Source organism: Vulpes lagopus, chromosome 9 (genome assembly GCF_018345385.1).
Source record: "Vulpes lagopus strain Blue_001 chromosome 9, ASM1834538v1, whole genome shotgun sequence".
NCBI classification, from domain to species: Eukaryota; Metazoa; Chordata; class Mammalia; order Carnivora; family Canidae; genus Vulpes; species Vulpes lagopus.
This window is the reverse complement of record NC_054832.1, coordinates 28,673,707-28,691,461: the sequence shown is the minus strand read 5'-3', so window position 1 is coordinate 28,691,461 and position 17,755 is coordinate 28,673,707. Positions and strand designations below refer to the sequence as shown.

At 42.8% G+C, this 17,755-nt stretch overlaps 1 protein-coding gene across 1 annotated transcript in view; it reads left to right on the top strand.

Moving 5' to 3' along the window:
* Positions 1-1,839: 1,839 nt before the first annotated feature.
* Positions 1,840-17,755, top strand: part of TRHR (thyrotropin releasing hormone receptor) — a 37,987-nt gene continuing 22,071 nt past the window's right edge. Inside the window, exons 1-2 of the mRNA XM_041769608.1 lie at positions 1,840-1,928; positions 2,488-3,361. Coding sequence (XP_041625542.1) covers positions 2,573-3,361 — 789 coding nt within the window. The 5' untranslated portion in view covers positions 1,840-1,928; positions 2,488-2,572. The remainder of the gene's footprint in view (positions 1,929-2,487; positions 3,362-17,755) is intronic.

Sequence of the window (17,755 nt, the reverse complement as noted above, 5' to 3'; positions counted from 1 at the left end):
ACCAGTTGGAGGTGGAAATGACAATGCCAGCAGAAATCCTACTCAGGGTGAAAGAATGTGCATTTGGCTGGTAACTTCACTGTCTCTCTGAGGAGCTTGCATGTGATAAGCAACCAAGACTCAGATGGTTGCAGAGGCCGGGAATGTGTGATGGCTGAGGGAGGCTGGCACGTGTGGCAGACAAAAGGGAGGAAGTGTGGGGTGAGGAAATGGAAGCAGGTGCACCCTGCGTGAAGGACCCCCACAAACTGCTGCCCATAGCCACAACTCAACTTCAGGTGATTATTTCTATTAAGGAATAGAGAGAGGCCCAGGATTGCCAGATCTTTCTAATCTTTATAAGAGGCAGAAATTCAGATTTAGTATACAATCTCCCAATTTTGAAAAGTAGACAATAATCAAATTATTTTCAATCACACTTGAGCCTACACTGTACAAACCAAACAATAAATGTCTCAAAGCTGAATCTGGGTCATGGGTGGTTCATTGGTCATATGATGATTTGAAAAGAGAAGTAGAGAGTCAAGGAGCACCCGGCGGTTCAGAGGGTGGAATTACTCAATATGAGCCAGAGCTTTACCTTCCTCTTGTTGGTACCTAGCCATGAACATGGTTTAGATATCCCCATGGTTGTATATACTCAAAAATGTACACTTCTATCGACATCTAGAAGGAAGAGCATCTGAACATCTTAAAACAGAGAACCAAACTATTCACCATATAGGGAATTTGGTTAAGGGCTGTTTTTTTGTGTCAGTTAATAAAATAAAACATCAACATTTGGTGTATTTGGTTGCTGCCCGTGGAAGGGAGACATGTTTTCTGAGCCTCTATAAAAAACTGTAAGGATCTGCCTGCGGACCACTTTAAAGAAAGAGAAATCAAGCTTAAGCACACATTTCTGAAAAGGATGCATCCATGAAGTTTCATTTCAGAGCTGTGGTGCCACAGTGGCCCTGGCCTAGATTTCCACTGGACGTGTTTTCACCTGGAAATAAATCGACACCAAGCACTGCTGGGTGGTATATGAGGCTGGTACACCGGAGGTGGGTGAGGAGGGGAGAGCCACCCAGAAGGGTGGAGAGATCCTCTTAAGCTGTGCGGAACCAGAGTCCGAAACCAAACTTAACAGACCGTCTGCAGCCTTAAGTCAATATTCTTAGCTGAATCAATTGTCAGAAAAATAATTTTTATAAGCCTCAGAAGATCGCCGCTGAAATGCTTTAATAGCCATTTTCACTCATTTTTCCATTCATGTAACAGGGGAGGAGGGAGCCAGTCTCACAGGTTCACTGGAGAAATGGTTCAAGGGTTTCCATAGTGGAGAAAGGAGTTGACTGCAGTTCAGACAGCTATTTCAAGCTTCAGGGCTGTGCTGGGCGGAGCAGGATCTGCTCTCCCCAAAGTCCTATCACACCGGAGTCCCGGAGCTCCCGCAGCACTTGGGCTACAAGCCAGCCCCCACCCCCACCCCCACCCCCACCCCCACCCCCCGCTGCGGGCGGCGCCCCTGCTTGCGATCCGCACCCTCCAGAGCCAGGCCGGGGTCGGCGGCACCTCGAAGAGGAAATCCTCCCGGGGGAGGAGGTGCGGGAGCGGGAGGCCCGGCGGGCGGCTGGGCGCGCGGGGTGCGGGGCGCGCAGCGGGGGCGCCCGTCAGGGGCCGCCCAGGATCCGACGGCCCCGCGGCTGCCCGGCTGCTGCTCCCGCTCGCGCTCCGGCTGCGGCTCCCGCTCCCGCTCCCGCTCCCGCTGCGGCTGCGGCTGTGCGCTCGGGCGGCGCCGGGCTGCGGCGCGAGGGCTCCGCGGGGCCGCGGTGCGGGCGCCGAGCGAGCCGACCAGACCTCCCTCCCGCGGGGCTGGAAACTTGCGCTTAGTCCGGCCTCGCCCGCCCGGAGAGCGCAAGGCAGCGAGCGCCGCGGACCGAAAGGTAAGAGAAGAACTGGCCCCTCTCGGGAAGGGAGGGCAGGGGGCAGCGGGAACGGCCACGGCTCCCACTTGAGGTTTTGCAGCCGGGGGACCCCCCCGCGCCCCTCCCGAGAGCAAAGGAGGCGAACGCGACGTCGCTACCAAGCTTCATCATTGAGCCTCCGGGCTTTCCCCGTCCCCGGTCCCGTTTACTTCTTTGCACTTTTCCCGAGCATCTGAGAGGTTCCCCTGTATCTTTCAGCTAGCAGATACTTCGTTTTCCCTTCCGGGAGCTCTTGCAAAATAGGGAGCTTCCTCGGTTTCTCTTAGGCGTCCCCCCGCCCCCCCACCCCCCCAGAGGAAACAGGCGCCTCTTGTTAAGCTGGTCAGAAACAGATCCTCCATCCTGCACGGGAGTTGGAATGAAGAGAGTTTTCAGAAGTGCCGGTGAGCCCTGTTACAGTAGACCCAGGATCAGGGAGGTGGAGGTGAAAGCAGAGGAACAGAGAGGTACCTGTCACTGACTGGCTGCCTTTGAAATGGTGACGCTGTGAATGACTTTGGACTGTGACTCTTCACAGGGAGAGAGAACCACAGAGATAAAAGCAGGCCACCAGGAAGAGGATGTTTTGAGAAGTGTTTCAGAGGAACTTCAAGTCGGTAAAGATGGAAAACCAGACCGTAAGTGAACTGAACCAAACACAGCTTCAGCCAAGAGCAGTGGTGGCCCTAGAATACCAAGTGGTCACCATCTTGCTTGTGCTCATTATCTGTGGTTTGGGCATCGTGGGCAACATCATGGTAGTCCTGGTGGTCATGAGAACCAAGCACATGAGGACCCCCACAAACTGCTACCTGGTGAGTCTGGCGGTAGCCGATCTCATGGTGTTGGTGGCTGCAGGCCTCCCCAACATAACAGACAGTATCTATGGCTCCTGGGTCTACGGCTATGTTGGATGCCTCTGCATCACTTACCTCCAGTACTTGGGCATTAATGCATCCTCTTGTTCAATCACAGCCTTTACCATTGAGAGGTACATAGCCATCTGTCACCCCATCAAAGCCCAGTTTCTCTGCACATTTTCCAGAGCCAAAAAGATCATCATCTTTGTCTGGGCTTTCACATCCATTTACTGTATGCTCTGGTTCTTCTTGCTGGATCTCAATATTAGCACTTACAAAGATGCTATTGTGGTGTCCTGTGGCTACAAGATCTCCAGGAATTACTACTCACCTATTTACCTAATGGACTTTGGTGTCTTTTATGTTGTGCCAATGATACTGGCCACCGTCCTCTATGGATTCATAGCTAGGATCCTGTTCTTAAATCCCATTCCTTCAGATCCTAAAGAAAATTCTAAGACATGGAAAAATGACTCAACCCATCAGAACAAGAATTTGAATTCAAAGACCTCTAATAGATGTTTCAACAGCACAGTATCTTCAAGGAAGCAGGTAAGCAAACGTGAGCCACCAAGTCCACAGAAGAAATGTAGGATAGAGTTCCTTACAGGATGGGATCAACTTTGCCTTACTCAGCTGATGGCAAAATCAAAATACAATCATGCAAATGCTTCACAGTGTAAGCTTCTGCTTTACATTATTAAATCCATCTCTAAAACAAATGAAGATCTAAAAATAGGTGGGGAGGGCGCCTGGGCATCTGCCATCAGCTCGGTCATGATCTTAGGGTCTTGGGATCAATCCCCAGTCAGTGGCTAGTCTGTTTCTCCCTCTGCCTCTCCCCTGCTCATTCTCTCTTTCAAATAAATAAATAAATAAATAAATAAATAAATAAATAAATAAATAAAATCCTTAAAAAATAAAAATAAGTGGGGAAGATGTGACAGCACACCATTTGGTATCAGTGTAGGTGTTGTGAAGATATTAAGGGAATAGAAACAGAAATTCTAGAAGTCCACTTTTAAAGAGTTTGTGACTCTCTGAGAAATGTTATCAAAATTTTTGTACCATTTGTGGCTTCTGTGGGGAGCAGCTAGATATCTTTAAGAATTCTATGACATGACAAAGATTTGATAAGATAGTTTGAGAAAGATGAGTCAAAGCAATAATGAAACTTCTCCTACCATTGTACAGCTGCACACTGAGGTATATAACTGAGAGGGGCTCCTGGTCTTGGACTTACTAGTTTTAGGGAGGAACGATTCTATCACCCTCTCCTCCAACAACCTACAAAGTGTCCCAGCACGCAGAAACTGTAAATGCACCCTGCTCAGGCCATGTTCTGATAAAAAGGCTAACACCAAGCTCAATTCATTTGTTACAAGGAATGATTAGGTTTTTTTTAACTGTGTTTCTCCTGATAAGCATAACTAAAAATGACTTTATGCTTTCAGATCACCAAATGTGGATGTGGTTACAGCTGAATAGTGGTTTTACTGGTGGAACTTTGTTATAGTAGACAAGGTTTATGAGACAATATAGAAATAAAATACTGTTATGTACATACTCAGCCATAGTTACACAATTGTTCTAAGTTATTTAATGAACTTAGCTTTCAGTTCCTTTTCCTTCTTTGCTAAACAGAATAAACACATAGTAAACATTTATTCTCATAGCTGAAAAAGAATACTTGAAACTGACAACACTGGCTCTTTCTCTCTCTTTTTTTCCCCTGCAAGCAATACAATTCTTCCAGTGTGCATAGATAGAAACTGAGCATACTTTTTAAAGTATGCCTGTGGATTATACATGCTATTACTTCATAAACTCTAGATTAGCTCATAGATGAAGAATTTTAATTGGAGATATGGGCATGCACTGAAATTACTTACTAATAAGTGTGGGTATTGTAGATATAAATGAAATGAATAAGAAACTCTAACTTAAAAGGGGAGTATACACCATTTTAAATGATACTGTGAGATTTGATTTGCAGAACATTTATTATTAAAAGTATCTCGATACTGGACAGGGAAGACCTGAGAACTATTGCTAGCTCTTCAATCCCTATTGCTTTGGGTTTAGCAATGTTACCTAATACAAGGCATGTTTGGATCCATTACCCAAACTTGATTAAGGGAAATTTAGAGAGATCTGTTGACCATCTGCCAAGACAAACATTAACAAACACAGTAAGAAAGTAAAGAATATGTACATCTCAATTAGAGATCAACCATGGGTTAATGTCTGCAGCAAAGAAGGTCAGTGAGTAAATTTGTTCATTAGACTCCAATTTATATTCTTGTTATAAATTCTAAAAAAAAATTGGTCTAGCGTCCTTCTCAATTGTAGTCATTAGTACCTATCAGCAGTAATAATGTGCTTTAAATTGCTAATTATGTTACATGTTCACACTCCTATTTTAAAGCTGTTACAACCTCTTTATAGAGGCCGGTAGTAGAAGAAAAAGCCAGAGATTTGGTTTCAAACAGTCCTGGGCTTAAATGCTAGGGTTCTAATCAAACAGGATGACCTTTAATGAACAGAACTCTGAGTCTCAGTTTCCTAATCTAGAAAAGGAAGGTAAGTAACAGCATCCGGGGTTGCTATGAGGGTTCAATGAAACATCTCATGAAATGGAGTGGCAATTAAAACCTGACTGTTAATTAGCCTTCTTCCTAGTATTATAGTGTGTTGGCAACTGTAAGAAAAAATACATATTTGTTCCTTAAAATACTATGTGAATTCACCATTTAAGCACACTAGTTGTTGAACAGATGTGTATATGATAGAGGAACTTCTCTAAGGAACTTTTTAGGGATGCCTGGGTGGCTCAGTGGTTGAGAGTCTGCCTTTGGCCCAGGGCATGATCCCAGGATGCTGGATCAAGTCCCACATGGGGCTCCTTGTGGGGAGCCTGCTTCCTCCCTCTGCCTGTGTCTCTGCCCCTCTCTCTTTGTGTCTCTCAAGAAAAAATAAATAAAATATTTTTTAAAAAATAAGATACTTTTTAGTAATTGAGGCATTTGGAAATGTATTCAGAGCATTTGTGTTTATCACAATAACATCACTGTCAAATAGCATTCAAGAGAGAGGGGGCACTAAATGTCCTGAAATTTGCAAGACAGTCCTCCACATGGAAGAAGTGCCCTGTTACAAATGCCAGTAATGCTCTCGCAGAGAAACGTGCGATGGCATATAAATCAATAAAATGCAATTAAGTAATATGTCAGAAAATTCAATCTTGATTACAGGTGGGATGGGAATTCAGAGAAGAGAAAGGAAATTGTGGGGCTAAAGGAATCAGAGAAGGCTCCATAGAAGAGGTGGCATTTGAGAAGGCTCAGAAAGGATGGAGCTGATTTGGAAAGTAAAAGTCCAGAGGACAGCCTCCATACAGAAAGGACGTGGCTGGGATGAGAATGTTCTATATTTGAAGAGGAGACAAAGAAGGGCACATGGGTGGGATTTTTATGGTGTTGAGTGATTTGGCTGATGAAAACGAGTGATGTATCACTCGTGTACTGGGAGCAGTACAAAGAAAGATTGGACTAATAGGAGTGTGTGTGTGTGTAAGAGACAGAGAAGAGACTTTGAAGGATCCCAACTATCAGACAGAGAAAGGAGTTTTAACTTCATGCGGGGGCAACAAATAATGAGGATGGTGAGCAGGAAGCAGCAGTGAGCAGAATGTTTTGGGGGGATGATCAATATGTGGATGAGACACATTTGGAGAGCAGGAGACTGGTGGCAGAAAGGCTACCTTGGAAATTGTTGGTAGTGGTTCAGGCCTGAGGTAATAAGATTCTCTATCAGGAGAATTTAAAGGAAAGTGTGAACCAGAGACATGTTTCAAAGAAAGAAAGGGTGAGGTGTGAGCATCATAGATGCACCAGCTGAAGACAGAACAGCATCAGGGCTCCGAGCCTAGAAGATACTAGTTCACTGATTGATGAGTCAGAGTGAGAACCATGCAGGGGAGCCAGCTTTGTCCAAAATCAATGTGCCTTTCATTTGGCATTTTTCTCTTCTAAAATTGTTCTTTTCTTAAATCTTCAAAAGGTTCAAACCCCCACCTCCTATAACCAAGAGTCTTTTATTTCAGTATCTCCTCGGCATTTTTTTTTCTTTCAGGCAAGTTTAATTTACATTTTAATAAATATTTTCTCTGGGACAGATCTTTGTAACCAAGTTATTAAAGTCAAATGTGCATAGCCTTAGAGAACTCCATTTAAAAAGGAAATAAAAGAGTATTTATATGTAAGGGACAAATGTGCATTTTTGTTTATTTTTAACTTGTATCCCCCATGTGGAAAATCCAGATCAGATCTTTTTTCCCTATTATTTAGAGATTCAGTTATATTTTAGGAAACTGACTAAATATTTGGCAAATTGAATGAAAGAAGCTACTCAAAATAATGGCTTGGAACTGTGTAGACAAAAGATTTATCTGACTAACTCTTTTGCTTTACAATTAGTTGTTTTGATATTGGTGAGATACAGATTAAATGATCCCATTTGTCACATTTCAGCTCTATCCACACAGTGCCAAAAAAGCCTGTCAGTTTAGTCTATTCCGATGTGGAGCGTATCTCTATTATTGACTGTATATTTCAAAGGAATTGATTGGATCCTTTGGTATTTTGGAGGCACAAAAACATCTTGGTAATAGACTATACCACACATACACACATTCAATGCAAATATTTGCTTTCCATAGGGTGTAGGGGTGTGCAGAATATTGTATGGAGCAGACTACCAATTTTCTTTTGCACTGAGTCTCCCTAATTAGTTCCTTTTTGTCTGGTGGGAGAACTGTGGAACAAAGTCCAAGTACAAGCTCCATGAGTTTATGGCAAATTTTTCATTATGTGTTTTATTTGACTAAAGAAGCCTTTAAAATACCAGTCTTTGTTTCCATAAATTTCTTACAAGCCTTCTACCTTAACAGGGGAACATTGCTCGCCCAAGAAACAAAAGAAGCTTTTCTTTTTAAAGCAATCCATGCCTTTTGTTGCTGTTGCTATTGTTACTGCTGATGATGATATAAAAGCAATCATGCATATTATGGAAAACCACAGAAAATTAGGAATAAGGAAAAAAAGGCATCCCTTAACCTACCTCCCAAAACCGCAGTTCATTAGCATTTGCTTATATTCTTTTTCTTATGTTTTCATTTGGTCTTTTTTATATAATTACAGTAATATATATATGTACATGTATGTAAAATTTATACCCTGCCTTTACATAAAATGTTGAAATTAATATTCTCAAGGAAAATAGCAAAGTAAAAGAAAATGGGTAAGATTGAGTCAGTTTTTTCTTAGGCTTGATTTTCTCATCAATAAAAGATGAATAACAATTACTCATAGACTCTTTGTTCAAATACAATGAGATGCATGTGACAAAATTCATGTTTGTTCTCCTCTTGCCTGTTCTTTTCACTACCCTTCCCTCCAGCTTGTCCTTCTCACTGATCTCTGGCCCCTTTGGCAGTCCCGTAGGCATGATTGAGTGGTGCAATGGGCTCTTGAAAAATCAAGAAGAGAGATAAAGAAAGGGCTTATATACATGTTTTCTCTTCTCCCCCTCCCTCCTGCCAATTCTTGCCTCCAGTGCTATTTGCTTTATAAAGAAGAAACAAGGCAAACCCACTAAAACAGGAGGGAAAGGAGGCCTAACAGTAAACTATCCGGCAGTAGGGTGGTGTTTGGGAGGATAAATCCCTTAGGTTGTATGGGGAGCTTAACCATTCGTTCATCTTACCAGGCAAATTCGTGATACTAAACCCTCCAGCATCAGGCCTAAATCAGAGGTTCCTCAAATTTACTGGGACTTTAATCCATTTTTCATTTCTAATAGTTTTATTTATTTCATTTGTCTAGGTTCAGCTATACCCTTCACAATATAAAGGTCACTAAGAATGAAAAAATGTGATTTTTGTCACTTAGCACACGGGTATCTAAGGGAGCCAGCTTATTATTATCATCAAAAAATAGCTTTCCATTTTCCCATTCACATCCTGTATAAGGAAAGACTTTATACAGACCCCATCAACTGACTTAGTGAAATTCCCCTGCAGTTACGTGCTTTGTGTCCCTTGGTTAGAAGAGCATTGTTTATTCCCAGTTTTATATTTGCAGCTTTGAGCCATAATTTCACCAGTAGAGAAAAATAAATTTTTTCTACATGCTTACAAAAAAGGAGAAACCTATACTCCTATAGCATTCTTAATTTGGCCACACACACACACACACACACACACACACACACACTTAAAATCAGATAACCTTGAGACACGCCTGGGTGGCTCAGTTGATTCAGTGTCAGACTCTTGATTTCAGCTCAGGTCATGATCTCAGGGTCATGGGATGAAGGCCCACGTTGGGCACTGCTCTTGGCAGGGAGTCTGCTCAAGGTTCTCTCCCTCTCTTTCTGCCCCTTCCCCTGCTCATGCTCTCTCTCAAATAAATAAAACTTAAAAAAAAAAATTAGCTAACAAGGCACCTGGGTGGGTTAGTTGGTTAAGTGTCTGCTTTTGGCTCAAGTCGTGATCACAGAGTCCTGGGATCGAGCCCTGCACTGAGCTCCCTGCTCAGTGCAGAGTTTGCTTTCTCCCTCTCCCATGCTCCTCCTCCTGTTCATGCTCTCTCTCTCAATCTCTCTCTCAAATAAATTAATAAAATCTTTGAAAAAAAATCAGCTAACCTTGAAAATGACAAACTATATTTATTTACATAACCTCTCGTGAATTCTTCAAACTGTGAGCAGATATCTTAAGTTCCAGATAGAGGAAAGTGTGGTGGCTGGCACTATGTCTTTAGGCTCCTTCTCCTTGTCCTTATGAGTTGAGGAAGGGTGGGAAATACAAAGCTAGAGGGAGGTCAACATTAATTAAAATTGTACAGAAATATCCTCCTCAATTTAATGAAATGTCCACTCACAATCCAAAAAGCACCTAGCACTGTTCTAAGGATGGAAGTCACAGGGACACACAGAGATGAACTCTTTGTCTGCAGAGGAACTCACTGTTGGCAATGTGCACAAAGATGCCTAAGCAGTTCACTGTGTTCCAGATAGAGGGCATGGCATCAGGAGGGGAGAAGAAATAGGAGAGAGAGGAGGGAGGCTTTATGGAGTGCATGGTATTGAGTTGAGCCTCCAAAGATCCACAGAACGTCTAAAAGCAGCACTACAAAGACAAGGAGAGAAGCAAGAAGCAGAGCTCCACAGAGGAGAGGCCAGGAGATGATTGGGCAGGTTCAGGGATGGAACAGTCTTGTATTCTTACTGTGGGGTGATGAAATACAGTTGTCCAGTGAAGGAAGTCTGGACCTGCTTCATCTGACTCCACTCTTGCTTCTGTAGCCTCATCCTTTGTCATTCTACCTGCTTTCATCCACACCCACTTATGAGTCTTTAGCATGTAGCTCTAGCAGACATTTCATTGCTTTTAGGACATTATGAAAGTGCATCAAATCCAATATGTCTAAAACTAAACCCATTATTTTTCCTCATAAACCCCAACTTTCCTCTTTCTTATCCGATAGTCCTAATCCAGAAATCTGGGAGCCCTTCTAAGGTGTCTTCTACTCTATATTCCCAAGTCTGAGTAATTCTAGCTCATGACTTTCCTATTTGCTGTGCCCCACTCCCACCACTATTGTCCTTGTTCACCACTTCTCCCTGCTGTCATTCAGCACACACCTCAGCAGCTGCTTGGGTTCCAGTTCTAGTCTCCCCAAAGTCATTCTGTATACTGCTCACCAGGGGACCGCTCTAACAGAGATATGTTATCCAAGTGATGTGTATAGTTCCCCGAGGCCTACAATTTCAGCGTCTTAGCTTTAACAAATAAGATCCAAGCTCCTTCCTGTGTGCTCTGTTTATTCTCTTGGTATGCCACAGTGATACCAAATTATTTGTAGTTCTCTGAACTTTTTATGTTCTTTTGGCTAGAATGCCCTTCATCTGGCAAACTCCCAATTATCTTCCCAGTCTCAGATCAAATGATGGCCCCAAGCACCCCATCAAGGCTTCCCAGAATTTCCCAGTCAGACTTATATAACTAAACCCTTAGCTATGACTACGTATGTGAGGTGCTCTACCTATGTTCCCATAATACCTTGCATATATTGCTAGTTTAGTAATTCTTAAGTTTCACAGTTGTTAATCTGTCCATCTTCCCACTGATGCTAATATCCTTAAGAGTTGGACTTTATATCCTCAGTGACCTCAATGCAGTGTCTAGTGCATATAGTGGGGGTTCCAAAGTATGTATACTTACAGTTGTGTGTTGTGGCCCAAAAGCATAGGCTTTGGAAGAGCAGGTTGTTAGCATCTCTTCCTGACTCTGTGTTCAGTGGTGTCACACTAGTTGCTCAAAATTGGCTGTGGGTAGAGTTTTGTAGACTAGAAATCAGGAAATATGATAATTCAGTGCCTCCCTCTTTTTCTGTGGAGAGCCAATTGTTAAGTAATTATCAGCACACTTCTCTGTGTGTGTGAGTGTGTGTGTGATGTATAATTTTACATATGTAATAAATGAAAGTATAAGAGTATATGCATGCTTACTTACTTAGGGGCTCAATCAGTTCCAACACTATTTTGCTCCATGAAAAATTGTTGCTGATTTATGACGTATCCTTCTCTGATTTCAACTAAAATTTTCTTATCTTTTATTGAATCCCCTTTTAAGCTTATTTTTTTTAAAAAAATTTATTTTAAGTAATCTCTATACCCAATATGGGGCTCTAACCCACAACCCGCAGATCAAGAGTCACATGCACCACTGACTGAGCCAGCCAGGCATCCCTCTTAAATCCCCTTTCTACTCCAAACTAGCAGCTACCCAGTATGATGGTGACTATGTGAGTAGAAAAGACTTACTTTTATGGAGATTTCCCCCTCCCAGACAGGACATGCTAACTTAGAAATATGGCAGACTCAAATCATAATTTGCTTTTTATACAAAATTCTGTTGGCTTTCCAATAAGCCTTAAAATACCTTCTGTAATGAGAGAGCTCACTGGACAGGATGGGCAGAGAGGCAGTGTGATAGCAACCCAGGGAAGGAGAAACAACGTGAGCAGAGGTATAAAAATGAGAATAAATCTGAGTGCCCCTATGTGACTCATTTTCCTAAAACAATTTGTACACATCATCTTCTTTCAAAAAGAATATCCTCAATATCCTCTGACTAGCTTTTAAAACTCTAACATCTGACCCTCTCATCATTATTTTGGCTTTGTTTATCCATTATTTCTTTAATTCAATAAACATTTATTGAGTGCCAATTTCAAGTCAGGCATTGCTCTGAAAAACCAACAATAGTCACTATCTTAAGGAACTTTCAGTGAAATGTGAAAGATTGCCATTGAAAACAATTGGAGGGCCACCTGAGTGGCTCAGTTGGTAAAGCGTCTGCTTTTGGCTCAGGTCATGATCTTGGAGTCCTGGGATTGAACCCCATGGTCTCCATGCTCAGTGGGGAGTCTGCTTCTCCCTCTCCCTCTGCTCCTCCTCCCATTCATGCACATGCTCCTTCTCAAATAAAATCTGTTAAAAAAATTGGAAATGAAAGTTGGGCTGTACAGTGTGTGGAAGAGGCAACAGAAAAGGGCAAATGCTGCACTTAAAGATAGAAAGCAAGCCCCTAATAGAGTAAGAGTCATTTCTACTCTAGAATGATAAGTGGGCGTTCACCCGGCCAACATGAGAAACAAGAACACCTTCAACCAGCAGAAGTTGTCATTTATGTAAACCAAGGTTCTCCCAGGTTCTCCCATGCATATCAGGCTCATTTATATATTGCAACCTTGCTCATGTAATTTTTTTCCCACCTGTAAAGCCCTCCCTACTCTTGACACTTCTATACCTATCTGTGAATCTCAAGTTTCCAACTCAGGCTGCAATTGGGTCAAGAGGTGCCATACATTAGACATGTATTAGAAGGCAGGTAAGCATTAGCTCTTGAATCAGAAAAATATACATCCTAGCGCTTTTACTTTGGATAAGTTATTTTACTTCTTCATACTTCAGTTTGTTCATACGCAAAATAGGATACTAATGAGACCGACTCATAAGATTGCTGTGAGGAGGGATCCCTGGGTGGCGCAACGGTTTGGCGCCTGCCTTTGGCCCAGGGCGCGATCCTGGAGACCCGGGATCGAATCCCACATCAGGCTCCCGGTGCATGGAGCCTGCTTCTTCCTCAGCCTGTGTCTCTGCCTCTCTCTCTCTCTCTGTGACTATCATAAATGAATAAAAAAAATAATAATAAGATTGCTGTGAGGAAATGCCTAGTTCATAAAAAGTATTCAGTAATTCTTATTTAATATATTTAAACTATATGCTATATTTAAAAGGCACTTATTCCCTCCTTACTCATGAAATAGCAGAAATATAGACTGGTCATTATTTCCTGAAGAAGACTAAGTTTAAAGGTTATAATAGAGATAGATCTTCCAAGTTCATCTAACAGCATATCAAATTAGGAGCACCTGGGAGGCTCAGTTGTTTAAGGGACTGACTCGATTTTAGTGCAGATCATGATCTCAGTGTTGTGAGATAGAGCCCCTCATCAGGCTCCTTGCTGGGCATAGAGCCTACTTAAGATTCTCTTTCCTTCTCCCTTTGACCAATCCCCCTTAAAAAAAAAGTTTTAAAAAAAGATCAAATTAGCAAATACTTCCTGAGCTCCTACCTTGTGCCCAGAGAGAAATACAAGTGCAATACAAAACTCACACACATAGAAACTAAGTGTCACTGACTTACTGTGTATTCTGTGCTGTTTTATGTGAACTGACTCATTATATTCTCACAACAGTTCTGAGAAGTAGTAACTAATTATAGAAGAGGATTTGAAGGCTTTGGGGGCTGCTAAGTGTTGTGGTCTGGGTCACATAAATAGTTGTGGCAAAGTCAGGATTTGAACCCACACTCATCTGCTCCAGAGTTTACAGTTTCAACCATAAGGGCAAGAGAAAATCAAATAAAGTTGAGATTGGTAAAGGTTCAAGGAAGTTTCCTGGAGCTGGTAAGATGAAAGGGATCTAGAGGTTTTATGGGGGCTTGTTAAAGAGAAGGAGAGAAGAGAGTTCGTCCCAGATAAAGGAGGGAGAAGGGGAGGATGTGATGTATCATCAATAGGAGAAAAAAGCCCAGAATTTAAGAATGCATGTTCTGTCTGAGGAATAGTGATGAGAGTAGCCAGATGTGAGCCAAGGGTTCATGTTAGGGAGACAAGGGAAGTAAATCTGGAGGACACACAGGCTGGGAATGGATCACTGAGACCAGAAACCCTGCACACCACCACCAGCTGCGGCCTGCCAGCTTCTTGGGCTTGCCACCCAGTGATGCCAGGGAAGGCGGCACACGGTACCCGGCAGCTGCATCACCCTTGGAGTTCCCACTGGTGACCTCTGTGTGGCCCTTTGCAGGACTCTAAGCAGTTCCTTCTTTACATGCTACAAATGTCTATTTCAAAGCTCCCAGCTCTCCTTAAGCCATTATACCAGGAATGTTTTGCACGGAAAGTTCTCTGGTGTCAACCTCTCCTTCCTAGGGCTCCTTCCTTGGCACCTGTGTCTCCTCAGCCCTCTGCGCTGTCAACCGGGAGGCCCACCCCTGCTTTGCTGACCTATTACCCAGGCTTCCTGGAGCCCTTCATCACCCTCCTCCAGTTCACCCCACAAAGTGCTGCTAGAATCCTATACAGTGCACATTTGATAACACCGCTAAGACACCTGGAATTGCCAATAACCATATATGTCTTCCAGGTATAAACACCACATCGTTAGCATGGCATCCTGGGGCACCTGGGGTTGCTCCCTGCTTACTCCCTCAAGCCCACCTTCTCCCTGTCCCCCAGCACAAGCACACCCACACCGTTCCACAAGCAGTTTCCTAAACTGGCCCCACTTCATACTGTGTCCACACCAGGGTACACTCCCCCTACTGCCAGGGTTCTGCAGCCCCTCCTTGGACCTGTCACCTACAACCAAAGCCCACCAGCAGCAGTGGCTGGTGCTTCTCCCTCCCCTGGGCAGTATTCTGTTCTCCCATCTGTACAGCACACCACTTGCTCTAATACTTTGCTCAAATATCTCTCCCACCAGATCTTGCATCCCACAGTGGTGGCAACTATATCCCATTTGGTTTGTGGTCCGTGGTGCCTGCCATGGTGCCTAGGGACATACGGATAAATAATAGTAACGACCGGGTGCAAGGAATGAGGAAGATGAAAGCGTCAAGCATGACACTAGCAGTTCTTTTCAGGAGACTGCAAATGGTGGAATTGTTGAGAGAAATGTGGAGGGAAAAATGCCAAAAGGACTGTCAGACATCTTCAGTAGAAGAGGATTTGAACATTTAGGTTGTAAGCCTTTGGGATCTAGAACAATCTACATTGTAAGATGAGTGGTCAGGATAAGATACATGCCTTTGGGGCTCATTAAAATAATGGAAAGACAGTATAATTAGGGTTGAATCTGAAAAGAGGACAGCTGACAAAAACTGAGTTTTGGAGGAATCTTTATAATTAGGAGGCTGGAAGAGGACTGGAGTCTTTGCTGGAGTTAAAAGACCTAGTTTCCCCTCTTGGAACATAGCCAAAGGGCCAAAGACAGAGTTTTAGTTGATGCTTTCCCTCCAGTTGGGAGGGAAAATAAAGAAAGAAGAATGAGCCAAGGAGAGAGAGAAGGTTCAAGGAGAGACAAGTTTCAGTTGAAGGAGTAAGTGGATTTATCTAAAACTGTGAAGTCCTGGCCTTGCCACTAGGGTTGAACACAGCTCTTCAGAACTGCATGCAAGGTGCACGAGAAGAACTTAAACCACAAATTAAATTCACTCTGAAAATTGAACAAGGCTAAGTGTGCACACGAAATAGAATGAATAATGCAAAAACACCTGACAGCCCTATTCAATTGTAATAAAAATAGATAAAATCATTCTGGAAAAGAAAATACTGTGACCTTTCATAAACAGCACTGGTGACTCTTATCCTGTACCTGTAGGATAGCTCGCTTGAGCATAATCACAGAGTAATTGCAAGTAGGTAAAGCATCCTGTGCCTCTCTGTTCTGTGCCTACATTGTTTGAGTTTGAACAGGATTTATGGCTTGGGAGAACTTGGCAGATTTTCTGCAGGCAGCAGCTCTTAGCATACAGAGGGAGACCCCACCGTGAGAGTGAGAGAGAACAGAGGCCGGGCAAGTGCAGAGCATCCCATGAATTTTTAAAGATCATTTGTAAAGTCAAGTAACTGGAGCCTCCAGCAACGTGCTGGACGGACACCCTCCCATGCTTCCTCTGATGGGAGTTCGGCTTTGTGACTGATTCTACTTGGCAAACATTTGAAAGATCACGCATGTGGGTGGGAGAGGGCAGGAGAAAAAAATGTGCACTGATAGATTTTCTGCTTTACAAGGAAGGATGGGAATAGGCTCCGATTCAGGGTGAATTTACAGAAATAGTTAGCTAGAGATTATAAAGTGCTAGGATGGATCTCCAGCTATTTCTCTGTTAATCAATTAAGAGCAATCAAGTCAATACTTTTGTATAAACCAACTCTGTGCACAGTGGAAGTATTATCCTGGTTGAATTATTACAATCCTTTCAATGTGTTATTATAGGAAATGGGAAAATCGTGGAGGTAAGGACAGATTTGCCCCTACTCATCTGTGATTTCTTTGAAAACCTACTATGTATCAGGCACTGGGTTATGTACTAGGATACAAACATGAACAAGTTAGAACTCCTGCTCACAAAAAGTTGACAGTCTAATAGGAAACACAGGAAAGGAAACAGATAATTACAACTGTAAAGGAATAAGTATTATCATCAGAAAAAGCACAGAGTGGTGTACTTTTAGTTCTACTGACCTAGATGGCTTGGCGACAGATGGGCATCAAAAAGGCTTTCTGGAAGGGAATTCCTAAGCTTCACCTTGCAAATTAATAGAAATTTTGTAGGTAAAGAAGGGAATGAAGATGGTTTATGCAGTGGAAACTATACAGGGAAAGGCCAGGGGCCCAGAAAGGAGAACCATCTGTCCGAGAAGTGCACATAGCCCATTAAGACTAGAAAACAAAAGCTGAGACTGATGAGACAGGCAGGGATCAGGAAGCAAAGTCTTTAGCTAGGATACTGAGGGATTTGTACAGTATTCTAGGGGCTATGTAAAGTCCCTGGAAGATTGCAAGGTGAGGCATATTTTAATCAGATCTGTGCTTGAGGAAGATCGCTGTCTTCATGTAGGCAAAGGACTGGACCAAAGTAAGGGCATTTGTTAGGAGAGGACTGCAACAATAGGGAAAAAATAATCTGGATGATTCTGCAAAAGCTTCACATGATGAAGTCAATGGCAGTAAGACTAGAAAGAGATACATTTGGGATCTAATCAATAGACTTGGTATGAGTAGATGTACAGAAAGGGGGAGAGAAGGAAATCAAAGATAAGTTACTTGAGCCATTGAGAAAGTGGTGTGATGATTGAGATTCTGCATTCTAGAGTGTTAATGCCTCACAGCAGAACCAGGGTTGGCCACTATGTGATGTGAGCCAGTTAATTTGACTCATTTTGCATGTCTATAAAAGGGATGCTAACAATGGACCTATCTTTCAAGGTAATTATTAGGATTTAGTGCTAAAATCCATATAAAGCATCATGCATGGTGCCTGGAACATGGAAACAATAAACACTAGGTACTATTATTATTAATTGGATAGTGTAATTTGCCTGAATGAGGACATTGGTGGAGGAACACATTTCAGGGCAGTGAGCATATTAAGTTCAGCTTTGCCCATGTTGCATTTGAAGTGTCTAGAAAATACAAAGGTACAGTTTAAAATACAGATTTAGGGCTTATAAGAAACACCTGGACTGGAGATACAGATTTGGAGCAGTCACTATGCAGATGGTTTGCTGGGGACTCTGGGGTAGAC